At 39.7% G+C, this 13,988-nt stretch overlaps 1 protein-coding gene across 1 annotated transcript in view; it reads right to left on the minus strand.

The window, feature by feature from the left end:
• Nucleotides 1-1,336: 1,336 nt before the first annotated feature.
• The window catches only part of erfl3 (Ets2 repressor factor like 3), a 48,789-nt gene continuing 36,137 nt past the window's right edge, over nt 1,337-13,988 (minus strand). Inside the window, exons 3-5 of the mRNA XM_039679520.2 lie at nt 7,239-7,354; nt 6,094-7,145; nt 1,337-4,885 (exon numbers count right to left, since the gene is read on the minus strand). Of these exons, the coding sequence (XP_039535454.2) occupies nt 4,271-4,885; nt 6,094-7,145; nt 7,239-7,354 (1,783 nt within the window). The 3' untranslated portion in view covers nt 1,337-4,270. The remainder of the gene's footprint in view (nt 4,886-6,093; nt 7,146-7,238; nt 7,355-13,988) is intronic.

The raw sequence follows: 13,988 nt of genomic DNA on the forward strand, positions 1-13,988 counted from the left end.
GGAGTCAGAAAGTTAAAGTCCTGCCATATTTTTATTCCACCCACAGCAAAAACTCCAGTGTTAAATTAACTTTCCTGGGAGTGTATTTGGATCCAGACTCAAAAGTGTTAAAGTTAATGAGATAATTAGCCTAAGTAAATAATTGAGTGATGATTGAGCATTATTGAAGACACCTGATGTTAACAAGCAGAATTTTTCTCTGTGAAAGTTTTAAAGCATATTTTAGTGCTCACTTCTGTCCGTAACATAACGTTTTTTCCTCATAAATGCGAACACAAAAAAAGAAAAAAAGAAATAAAATGAATATTTTAGGTACTGTGGAGACTGAGAGCCAACCTTTCATCTGGTGTATTACTTTGAATTGTGCAGTGTAATTCACATAGCCACAAAAAAATATCTATTTTATATATTTTTTAAGCAATCAGAAATCTGAGGGGGCCGGACATGTAAATGAGGGGGCCTAGACCCACCCAGGTACACAGACACGATTTTCTCTCAGGCTCAGCATGTTTCCAAATTCGTGTGGCAAAAGAGACTTGAGACTTGACTTGAACTTTCCCCTCAAAGACTCGAGACTTGTCTTGGACTCGAGCTCAATGACTTGAGAATTGACTTGGACTTCCAAAAAATGACCTGTGAACATCTCTGCTAGTAGGTCAATAGACAGTGTCAAGTTCAAGTTTCACAGGCACTAACAATAATTAAAAAAAAGAAATAACAAGAAAGTGAAAAACTGAAAAAAAGGTTTACAGCTATTTAGTAGACAAGACGTGCAATGGCCTTTAACGCAATCACAATAGAACAAAATGTTTTTCTTGCTTTTATCAACAGATAGGCTAAAATAAAAATGACAATAGTAATAATTGTTTCAATTAGCAGCATAGTTTACATGGACGTTTATGTTTATAAGATGTATACATCATTTGTGTGAGCAAAATGATTTGAGGCATCAAAAATCAATGGTGATTTTACATGCACTTCTTCTCTTCAGACAGCAGAGGTCAGTCTTAAAGTGTCTATGTTATATATCATATCAACAGGCTGAATACATGACACGACTTTATGGAGCACGTTTCAAATGCTAATGGTGTAAACTAAATGCTTTGCATGGAAACATATATACTTTTCATTTATATCAATTTATTTGAAATGAGTAGGGTTTTTTTCACGTTTGTATTGCAAGCATCAATGCATGTGTATGTAGACTCACATATATGTGGCTCTCCTGAGGTATACAGAAACACTAAAGACAAGAAAGAGACTCTGGAAGGGAGATTTTACTTGTACAACTAAAATGGACTAACCTGTGTTGTAAAGAAAAGTAGCAGAAACCAGATGGCTTTTAACCAGTTTAATTGACCCTGATTACATTTTAATTACAATTCTGAAAATAAGAACACAAAAATGAATAAAGGAGGAATTAAAATGTTACATCATGGTATTAAAACCTGTTATTATGAATTATAAAACCACAGAAATAAATCTTGAGAAAGTAAGTGAGAGATATAGACTTTTACACAATAAAACAATACACAATATATCTTTTAAAATCATACAATCCCCCGATGAAAAAAAAAAATTACAAGAGCAAGAAATCGGTAACACTACAAAATAACAATTACATAACATGACTTGAGTACAATTCATAAGCTCGATCCTCCCCTGAATGCCCTTCCTCCATCCTATATCTCTCCACAATAACCACCCATATTAAAGTTACAGTTTTACATTAATTTACAAAATTTTAAATGTTACACTAAACACGCTGTTGGGTTGCTCGTGGGAAGGCAGGGGTTGGGAAACATTCTTAAAAGGATCTCCTACAGTATTGTATACAATTTTATCATGACTACAACATGAGGGAAAAAAATGTCAACAAAATAATGATAACTAATAATAATAATTAGGATGAACAGCAACATTGACATCAGAGAGCAAATAAACAGGAGCAGTTCAGGTGAAAAACAAATAATAATAATAATAAAAAAGTGACATCATGGGATAACCAATGAGAGCAGCCTAAGAGAAAACAAATATCTTCCCCCCAAAGAAAAACAATGCACTCACTTTGTGCCCAAACAAAAGTTTACAGACTGCACTGGTCAATACTGCTCACCCCATCTCAAATTCAGCTCCACCTCTCACATTATGAGGTATGCTGGGCGTAAAATAAGTGCAGCCTACTTAAAGACTTGACTCATCAAATAAGAAAGCAGATCTTAAACATAACCAAATCTGGCTGAAGGGGGAGTAAGGCAGCTAGAAAGAGTTCAAAACTTTGAGGAGGTGACATCGTTGCCAGTCCAATTTTGTCTAATGTATCATTTTAGGTATCAGAGACACTTCAGACATGATACAAATACTTTACATCACTGGAAAACCATTGTATCATGGCTAGTGTCTGACTGGCCACCCCGTCCTGTGTTCAACTTCCACATGGCTTTAGTGCGCACAGGTTTATGAGGTTCATGATGCAAGATTTCAAATGAATTACAGCCTTGGGTGTGGTGTAACATACATGCACAGAGACCTACAGCCTCACAGACGCACACACACACACACACACACACACGCATCAGTTGTGGCAGTAAGAACAGGATGTCGAGGAGGTGCATGCTGGTTAAAGATCCGAATGTGCCACATCATCTGTGGTGCAAAGCTCTCGTGCTTTGTTAGAGTATTGCGTACAATTTAGTCTTTCGCTCCCTCAACCCCTACCTTTTATTAACGTGATAAAAAAGCAACAGTTTCCTCCCTTACTCGAACGGCAGCATTATCCCTGAGGAGAAGAGTCAACTTTCCCCTCGGAACGAAATCAGTTACAAACCCCCCTGAAATTCATATATCGGTTAATGCTATGCTTTTTGTTTATAGTATGTTTAACACATAATATATTAAGGTATATTGAGTGTGTATACTGTTCTTTAAGATTTTTGTTTTCTTTTTCAGACATGCTAGTAAAACAAGGCATAAGAGGCAGTATATGTGCATGTGTGTGCGTGTGTGTGTATACACGTGTGCGAAAGCGACTTCTGGCCACATGCCTTCTACAGTCTTTCTATACTTATGTTAGTATTTGAATGTTTGGGATTATAGATTGGAACGGCTCCGTCACCTCCCCCAGTCCACAGAAAGATCTCATAAGGGTCTGTGGCTGTTGTAATATGGCTAAAGGACTGTGGACAGTAAATAAGTACAGAATTGGCACTTGGATCTAAAGGGTCCGTCAAGTGCCAAAATAGTTGGACGAGTCCTGGTGAATCACTGTACAAGCTGTGAATGTGTGTGTGATATGCTGGTTTAGTTCACACTAAAGGACTGACTATGCAAGGGAAGCTTGTTCAGACTGACTATCATTTCAAAGACTAAGAAAGTAGCCATTGAAGAGATTTAAGAGTCTGGTCTCTGAACCACACGTTATGCCCGAGTCATTCATCCCATCGGTAAGAAAGTGATTCAGGTATGGTCCCAGAGGGGGGAAACAGAGAATGGAAGAGAGCGCAAAAGTTTTAGGGTGAGCTGGTTTAGATAGAAAAGGATAGGAGGGAGATATCCTGAGAACTTACACAGCTAGATTTCAAAAACACACACATTCACACTCGAATCAGACACACGCTTCACACAGGGAACAAGAAAGGGATCATGTCTGAGTGTATGTGTGCGTGTTGAGGGGTTTTGTCCCTGAGGGTTCGGACTTATGACCAGGCTGGTTTTAGAACAGTGTCTGTCTGTGACTTTCTGTGCATTTGTTTCCCACCAAATCACATAGAGACAGATCCCAGTCTGTCACTGAGGAAAATAATGCTGGGTTGCTGGAGATCAAGATCAAGTCCCTCAAACCAGACCAGTCTTTCTGATGCCCATCTTTTAGGTCTCTAAGTGGGGTTTTGAGGGATAGCTCGCAGGCACTTTGCAAAATAAAATTCTCTTCTAAAAATATAAAATATTCTCTAGTGCCTAAGGTCAAGGTTCATCACTCCTGAGGGTCACTGGGGCACGTGGGTGAAGTCATTCATCATCAAGGTCACACTGAGATGTACTGGAACGCGAGCCCCTCGGCTGAAGTCGAGGGCGGCGGAGGAACGAGGGTAGCCTGGGGAACGGGATTTGATTAAGCAAGGGTCAGTTAGTCGAAGTGTGCAGTGTACGTGTCAGTATTACTGTTGTCAGTATCAGCAGTCATTCATCTACAAAGAGTCACGTTTGAGTGTGGGTCCATCAGCAGTTGTAGAGTTGTGCATCAGCAGTCGTCTGTGTGTGTCGATGCGTATCAGCAGTCCTTGTTCTCCAGTGACAGCTGTGCCGTGGCTCGGTGGAGCTCTGCGCTAACTCTGTGGTGAGCGTGAGGAGGTGGGCTTTCTCCCTCTCCGCTCCCACTTCCACTCCCACTCTCCTCCACCATCCCGTTCCTCTCTCTCCCCCTCTCTTCTCCTCTCACTTTCTTGTCTTCCGCCTCTTCCATGTGCTGGTCCCTGTCCCAGCGCCGCTTGAACCGTTGTTTCAGTGGGATACACTGGGAGTGCATTTGCGGCAGTCCGCCGGATGCCAGCTGCAAGTCCGCAGGCTCTACAGGCTCGCTCTTCACGACGGGGTTACCGCGGCGACCATCGCCCGAGGAAGAGGATGGAAGGACGAAGAAGGGTGGAGGGGCGGGGGCTTTGAACACCTCTTCCTCCAAGTCCTCATCTGGGTGGAGACGGGCATCAGTGCCATTGGACTGTTGATGCTTTTGGCTGCGAGGATAATGCTGATGCTGATGGTGATGATGATTACGGTAGTGAGAGGGGAAAACGGCAAACTCTTCATCTCTTTCATCAGCTTCTTCATCACTGATGTCAGTCACTTCGACTTCCTCTTCGGATTCAATGTCAGATATGGGCTCGACCTGTAAAGAGCGACAGAGTGGATATAGTCAAAACAGAAAAATTTGTGATGACTGTATGAGGATTGTTAAATATCTTGTTTTCGCACTCGCGTAATTTCCAGTAACTGAGCATAACTACACCTTACTTTATTTCATTTCTATTAGGCCTCCAAATATGGAAGATTGTTTGCGCCACAGAATAAAACATAAAACAAAAGATAAAACATCTTGCAATTCGCAATTAGAATTGAGAGAAATAAACTCGCAATTGTAAAAAATAATAATAATTTCTCGCAATTGCAAATTTACAGTATATCTCGCAATTGTCTAATTCCGAGGAAAAAAAAGACTGACAGTTTTCTCAGAATTGTGAGTAAATATCTTACAATTCTGACTTCATGACACGCAATTTCGAGTTTATATCACGCAATTCGAAAAAAAAATGTCAAAATTGTGAGATAAAAAGTCACAATTATCTTTTTTTATTTTTTATTCTGTGGCGGAAACACTTCCATATGCAAATAACACTTTTGAAATCACCCGATACAACTTATCAACAAAAAAACTATATTCACAATGTTTTTTTTTTTTATTATTATTTAAAAAGGTTTGAGTAGCTGAATGGTTTTTTTTTAATTGTTCAACCTAGTACTAAATATATCAAATTATTTCAAAATATAGTCTTGTCAAGGATTTATTAGAGATGCATTTATTCATTATTAGAACTTTGAACGTAAAATTTAAGTTGGACTAAAACAGTAAAGGCCATTCACACCATGAAAGTGAACTAACAAAAATTAGTTTAGTGTTCACACCAAAGGTAGATAACGTAAAATTATAAGCACACAGCAGTTTTGTCGTCTGCTGCTTTAAATACTCCAGCTCTTTAAAGCCGGGTGAATACTGATTGGCTGTCAAAGTTTTCATCGTTCATCAGCTGGAACAAAACTTAATTGGAAAGTTAATCTAGCGATATTGTTATCATTACAGATGTGGTATGTATGGACTCTATTCTCATAGAAATAAAATTATTAGTAAAATGTTACAGCCCTAGTTATCACCCTTGGTCTAAACAGGCTATAATTAGTTTTTTTAAAACATAAATGTAAATAGTTGAGTCTGACAAAGTTCCACTAATGAAAAACAAGACGACACCTTTTTTTTAAAGTCACCAAAACACTAAGTAGCTCAATTACAACTGCGCGTGTAATCGTACAGAACATAATTACCTTAATCTTGGGCAAGCCCGCGCTGTTTAGCGAGCTAGTTGAGGAGGAGTTGGACACCAGGCCCGACCCACTGGCTGAACTAAGGTCACTACCAAACGACAATGAGGAGCCCAAACCGGATGTAGATGTGGAGGAAAGCAAGGTCTGTCGACCCTGACCATCGCGCTGTTTCCGGCCCAGTGGGGGAGGCTGGAGCTTGAACTTGAAGGGGGAATGGTGCTGCTCCTCCCCCAGGTGGTGGTGAATGGGGTGAACGTGAGGCGGAGGGAGGCTGGAGTGATGGCTGTTGAGCACCGAAGGCCTCTCGGCAGGGCCGCGATCACAGGCCTGGGGTCCGGGCATGCCTTTGTCAGGGCGCTGAGGGTGAGGAACGATGATGTTCGGGTAATGAAAGAAGGCACGAGGGCTCAGGTGGTAATTGTAGACGCTCTGGGTGTGAGCCTGCAGGTATCGCTGCATGTCCTCAGGGTTGAAGGAGAAAATGGATCCAGGCATGGGCGACAGGGTAGGGGAGGGCGTGTAGGCCAGGTGAGAGCCTGGGGTCATGGAGAGCGCTGGTGAGAGAGGTGGCGCCAACAGGCCAGGCCCTCCCGGACCAGGTAGAGGCGAGACGGTGAATGGTGAGAGAGGCTCAGGATGAACCCTGTGTCCGACCTCTGACATTCGATGACCTCTGTGACCGCCTGGCCCACCGTACATCCTGAACATTGCTTCGTGAGACAGACGAGGGTGAACGGCACCTCGAAAACCGCCGCCGCTACCTCCTCCTCCTCCTCCTCCTCCTCCTCTCTCAGCCACTCTTTCTGTCACTCTCTCCTCTGACGCGCCTCCGTTCCCGTCTTCGATCTCAGAGTTGACGGAAGTTCCATCGCTGCAGTCAGAGACGGACCCGCGGGCGACGCGGCGGCCGCTGAACATCCCAGGACTGCGCAGCTCCTCGCTGCTTGGGGACCGCAGCACCTCGGACACCTGCATGTCTGATGGAGCGGACGGAGGGAAGCGGAAATGAGGACCTGTAGGAACCGGTGGAGCGCTCTGAGGAACAGCCGCTCCTGAGGAGAGAAAAACACAGCAGGGAGGAGGTCTTAGCTGTGTTTTGTATTTTACTGTGTAAATAAATATGTGTGTGTGTGATCGTTTTGTACCTGCAGACCCCATATCAATGAAAGGGTAGTTGACCAGGACCAGCTTGTTGAAATTAAACTTGTAGGTGAAGCGTTTTCCTTTAGTTTTGTGAAGAATTCTCTTGTTGTAATAATACCTGCACAAAGACAAGCAGTCCACATTAGCCCACATTGAAATCTAATTTAAAAGGGATACTCCAATTTTTTATTTTTTATTTTGAAATAGGCTCATTTTACAACTCCCCCAGAGTTAAACAGTTGTGTTTTACCATTTTTGAATCCATTCAGCCGATTTTCTGATATTTAGAAGAATATCAGTAACCAGACAGTTTCTGGTCTCATTGACTTCCATAGTATATTTTTTCCTACTATGGAAGTCAATGAGACCAGAAACTGTCTGGTTACAGATATTTTTCTACATATCAGGAAATCGGCTGAATGGATTTAAAAATGGTAAAACTCAACTGTTTAACTCTGAGGGAGTTGTAAAATGAGCCTATTTCCAAAAAAAAGTGGAGTATCCATTTTAACCTGGAAATAAACAAAGTATTAGGTTATTCTACACTCAAAAACAACGAAACGTTAAGATGTAAAATCAATAAAATTATTCCAGATTCGAATCTATCTGTAGGTCACTAATCAAATAAGTAAATATGTGACACTGATCACGTGAACTCTTTGTACAGACGACTAGGTATTTTCTTTCATTGAAGATGCTCTTTGGATCATCTCAATTCATGCTGAAGAGCATGAACATCAGGTTTGACAACGCTTGAGCGCTGCTGTCAATAAAATACAAAAAGGGGTATGTAATACGTACACATTTATGTATGTATGTAAAGAGACAGACAGGAAAGAAAAGACACATGAAAATATGTGTTTGTATATTTGTTATATATGTACATTTGTGTGATTGGAGCTATTGTCAGGTCACTCTAGTGCCGGTTTATATAATACTATAACCCACTGATAAATTCTCCTTTCTTAATCTCCTTATATAATCCCATTCTCTCTCCCTTCCTATCTATATATTAACCTTTGTCCTTCCCCAGCTCTTTACATAACATCTCTCTACTCCTCACAACCCTCCATCCATTTATGTAACTCCAATAACACAGCATCTTTCTTACAGACCTGCACAAGTGTGTGTGTGTGTCTGTCTGTGTCAGTGTATAAATCCCTGTGACAACAGTTCATCTTGTACCTTTGAGCCTCAATTCTCTATGAATGGCATGTTTCTGGGAAGATGCTGACACTGAGCTTTTTAAATGCATAAGGATATATTTACTCACCCTGCGCGCGTGTGTCTATGTGTGTGTGTGTGTGTGTAATCAATCAGAAAGTCTTGTCTGTAGAGATTAAGCCGAGACAGACAGATACAGACTTGTGGTCAGATGATGATGTCAGCGTGTGCAAATGTGTTTAATTTGAGGTCAAAATGATTTGAGGTTTTTACCCCCTCAGGTTCAGACAAGCAAAAAGGAAAAAATTCTTACTATGTGCTGCCAACCAACAGTCATGAAAAGCGTGTGACAATGCACCTTAAATATAACTATAAACAAAGATGTAAGCAGGTGATCAGCGATCATGTGACCCACTGTAACACTCTGAGTCACACAGTGATATAAATACACTTGAGGCAGCTGTGGATTACCATGTCTACCAAATACACCAGCAGCAGCAGTGTTTGCATGGATAGACGTCCAGCTCACACAATCCACTTACTTCTGCACAAGTCACACAACGTCATCATTGGACGTATTTTCTATATAGAGTGGGGCTGTTTTCCTAAGCACAGGTTAAACATCCTTAAACTGCAGTACATTGTGCTTTCTGTGGTGAAAATCCAGTCAGTGTAGTATGTAACAGCTGGGGGTTTTCTTTTGTTTTTTCTTCTTCTTCTTAAAAAATATATTAAAATGCAACCGAAAATCATAATGAAGAAAAAAAAAAGCCTAATTAAACACACCTGATCCATCTCATCAATTCATTCAGGCTTATTTGTGTGTTTGAGTAGGGCTTGAACTGAACTCTGCAGGGCTGTGGCCTTCCAGGAATTGAGTTTTGCACCCTTGCTGTATGATTTCTAAAACTGATATAGGGCAATTTGTTCAGCAGTGATACAAGTTTCATAGTGATGGCATCATCCGTGATTTCGAGGAATAAAATGATGCCATTCATATCATGTACGACACAATACCAGTTTCAGGCCACGTTTACCCAAAGCCGGGTATTTAGCGAAACGAATATTTTCCCCCTCTCTGTTTTCAAAAATAATATCGTTCACACACCCGCATAAATACGCCGTCGAGCGCCATCATAACTATGCCAAACCTATGGGCGGCAGTGTAGGGAGAAGGATAAAGCCATGCAAGCCAATCAGAGTCCACAGAATCGACAAGAGAGAACCTAAAACACCGTTTCTCCCAGTTCACACAACACATAACCGGCGTTTTCAGAAATCTCCACTTTGGCCAGAGTTTTTAGAAATAATCGTTTTCTGTGATAAAAACGGGGTTTTCGTGTAAACGAGAGGCCAAACTGCAGGGAAATATCAGCGTTTTCTCTTTGTGTAAACGGAGCCTCAGATTGCATCATTCATTGTTTTGCCTAAAAAGACCAAACCCAGTCATAGATTCATTCATAGATCCAGTCAAAGATGTATTTCTGGTTTAATTGAGATCGTTTCCCTTTATTACTCACATATCCTTTGCCATTCAGAGTCGTATACTGACCCAATAGCATAACTTGAAAACTAGAGCCAATCAACAATTTAAAGCATCCTTTTCATTCTCAGTGACCCAGAAGTAGTAAAGTTTGACTATGTTTGTTTGTTTCATAAGCAATTTGGCTGTAGACAAGTAATTGTGAACCTATTTGGTTTGGAATAATCATTAATTCTTCTTATTAGAAGAAAATAAGCAGTGATGATGTTCGAATATTATTAATATTTGAAAAGTTTTGTCCAAAGTTTTCAATATTTGAAAACTACTATCCAGGAAAAAACAAAACAAAACTTAAAACTGAAATTCCATAATAGAATAGACCATTAAGCCACACAATGTGTTTAATATCACTATTAGTAAGGATAGTATGATCATTGTATAAGTTTAGTTTAACTATTTATAAATCCACAATTATTTGTTCTAATTTTGCAGTCTTCAAGTAAACCAAAAGTTTTTATATTAGTACATAAATATGTAAATGTATTTTAGTATACTAAAGTATAAAAATATATTTTATACTTTGCATAAAATAAATGTATTTCAAATACATTTGCATATATTTATTTTTCTTTAGGGTTGACCCCAACACTTAAATATTTGTCTTGACTCTTGTTAAACCAGATCAGCAAAACTGCATATTGTGACTTTCCAAAATAATACATCATAGTCATACTCTATGGCATAGAATTTGCTGTAGAAACAATTTTCAATCAGAAATTGTTAGTAAATCTCACAAACCATTACAAAGAAATGGCAATTAACAAATTGAATAAAATTGCAATTTTGAAGTATAACAACTAAAACAGTCTTTTCTTGTAAACCCACTCCAATAATTGATATTTTATTTACAAATTTACAGTGTGTGTGTAAGAAGTGCCCACCCCACACATGTGTACCCGCTCTCTCAAACACACTTTAAAGAGCATTTGAACTGACTTCAAAGCAGAAGAAAGGATTCTTTGAGCATCTGCAACTAGTGGCAACGACCCTCCTTCTGTCACACACTTACACACCTGTGAACCCACACACTGGTGGCTTGTCTAACAGAAACAGTGAGAGCTGGCCGATTTTCAAAGGATAGGATATAAAATGCCCAAACTTTAACAGATGTTGGCTGATATGTATTCCGGTGACTAAACGACTTTAGGTGGTACAGTCAACCGATTTTCAGGAAACAGTCAGATTTTACTGGGTTAGAACTTGGATTAAACAGCAGATTATTAAAAGCTCTCAGAGTCAATATTCTTTGACTGACGGGAATACAGAAGCTGAACAAACACTAGAGTGATTCGTGGAATTCGCAAATCAGGGCCTTAACAAACTGCTTTATAAAAAAAACAGAATGAAGAAAAGAGAGAGAGGGGAAGAAGATTATCAGTCAGATGCTGATGATGTAAAGATGCAGTTTTTTCCTGTTGTGTACTTGTTGCGCTATATTTGTGAGGGACTAAATGTGTGTGTGTGGGGGGGGACTTTCTCTGCATATTTCTGAAATTATCCTCACAAATGTAAAACGAAATTATATTCTTGAGAGAAGAAAAAACTCAAAACGAATCCTCACATTTTTATGAAAATCAAATTATGTCAATGGGAGGCCCTCACACATATACATGTTTATGTATTCGCTATACTTTTTGGGGCAAATTTATCCCCAGAATGTAGTAAATAAAAAAAAAAAATTAGTAAATATGACAAAATCTCACTGAGGGGACATTTGGGGCACATGGTTATGGTGTGGTTTAGGGCTAGTTTACAGTTCTTAAACTAGGCTGTATATAATGAATAGAAGTCCTGATTTGCTTAATAAATGTGTGTGTGAGGCGAGAGGAGAAAGCGGGGGGAAAAGTGAAGTGACGGGGCGGGGTACGAATGGGCATGTGTGGCTCTAGGGCGGATGGTGAACGGACAGTGAGATCCACTCCATCCATAAGCTCTATTGAGAAGCCAGAGACAAACATCATGTTTTGTATGGTGCTTGTGTTGGTGCGTGTCACTGTTGCACTAGCGTATGTATGTGTGTATCTCCACCCACTAAGCTAATAAAGAGCTCATTCTGTCCCTGACAATAAGACCCAAAACTGCCCTCAAATACACACGCGCACACACACGCGCATGTCGTCATCCTCCTCCAAACAAAGAGAGCTGTTGTAGGACAAGGCCTCTGACCCACTCTTTCCACAAGTACACACACTCAGACACACACTCACACACAGAGTCAATCTTAATCAAATCTCAAAAGAGTGAAGAAGAAATTATGGCTGGCCACTTCAATCAACATCACATCAGTTCTGATGCTGATGACTGCATTGAGAGCATCTGACATCAAAATAACATATCACGACAGACAGTCCCAAACTTTGACTTCCTGTTTGCAATGAACAGGAAAAAGGTTTTAAAAAGTTTGAAAGAAGAAAAAAAGGGGGTATCCTATTGATTTTCATTATATGCTCTAAAATAGTTGAAACATTCTTTAAAATATCTTCTTTTGAGCTCCCTAAAATAAAAGAAAGTCGTATGGTTTTGGAATGAGGTGAAGGTAAGTAATGATAACAGACTGCATTCATGATCACATGACTTTAATTGCACTCAGTTGGTTTTGCCAAGTAAAAATTCTTAGCATGGAGCCATTATAAGTTTAAATAAACAGGCTTTGGGGAGTTCTGTAGTTGGGATAATTTTGACAATAGTGGGATGAAATGTAATAAGGAAGGGAATGAGTAGTTGGGCGTCCATTGTGCCCAGAGCCAGACAGGAAGTGTCCTAACGTTCAGTGGAACATCAACAGCGGGACAATAGAATTCCATTTTTGCAGAATTTCCACACGCGTGTGGCAGGAAGGTGATGAGTCGAGTCCCAGCGGGCCGTCCGCAGGAAAATATCATTGAAACAACACCCCTAACTCCATCAACATCAAGTCAAATTCCAGTCAGGATTAGAGCATTAGCCCAGACTTTTATACATGCCATAGAGTGGCCAAGAAATGTCTGAAAAGGAGCATTTGTTCTGGAATAAAGGGACGCCACAAAATGTGTAGGGTTGAATGTGAAAGCCCTGTTTTGAGTTGAAAAGTTTCAGATTGAAGGTATGAATCAGATGGAGGAGTACAGTGTGGGATTGTGTGGGGTAGGGAGGCGGTGTAGATGTGGAGGAATGGCAGTGAGTCATTAGCATCATAAGAGAAAAAAAGGAGAGGAAATAAAGAGACGGGGAAAAAAGAAGAGGAACCAAACTTAGGACGTCTTAGGGTATTTTCAAAGTAGTTGAAGGTGTATCAATAGAAAATAATTACGACTTGTTTGTAAAACACTTCACAGGTTAAAAAAACAGCAACACATTAAGGTTAAATTCCTTGATACCAGTTAATTCAAGCTGTTAATGCTAATTTATACAACTCGAAATGTTAAAATGTATTTGGCATAGGTGGAAATTAACATTAAAATTGAATAATACTTTTCTTTAATAGCATTTATTATCAGTTAATGATACATAATGCATTAAAGTTGGCATGAAATGAAAATGTAAGATGCATGTAAGAAAAAAAAAAGTCTTGATCTTGTAACGTGTAAATCAAAATTCAGTTGAAATGACACACTTCTCTCATATGATGTAGGCCCATGCTGGATTTTAATAATTTAGTCCACCTAAACCCATGCAAGTGGTATTTAAGAGTACAATGCCCATTCAAAATCCAATCAACAACCAGTGGATAGAACCATGGCCTCATTTTACATCACAATACGTCGGAAGAAAAGATCTGTTCTTACTTCTGTTTCATTGTGACTATAACTAAAGTTAATGAATTGCAACTTGCTGTAAAATATTACTATAAAAACAAACATTGAAAATAATGCTCTAACAATGGAAGTCTCTATAGGGTTTTGCACTGGGATAAACATTACAATACACAGTTTCACAACACGGGTCACAAGACTTAAAATCACATTGTCTGTACAAAATTACAGAAGAATTAATATATGCACACAAAAATACAACCTACACATTTCTGCATTTAATGCCTTGCCCTGTAGACTTCCATTGTAAGTGT

This window comes from Pimephales promelas, chromosome 12 (genome assembly GCF_988280905.1).
Source record: "Pimephales promelas chromosome 12, fPimPro1.hap1.1, whole genome shotgun sequence".
Taxonomy (NCBI): Eukaryota; Metazoa; Chordata; class Actinopteri; order Cypriniformes; family Leuciscidae; genus Pimephales; species Pimephales promelas.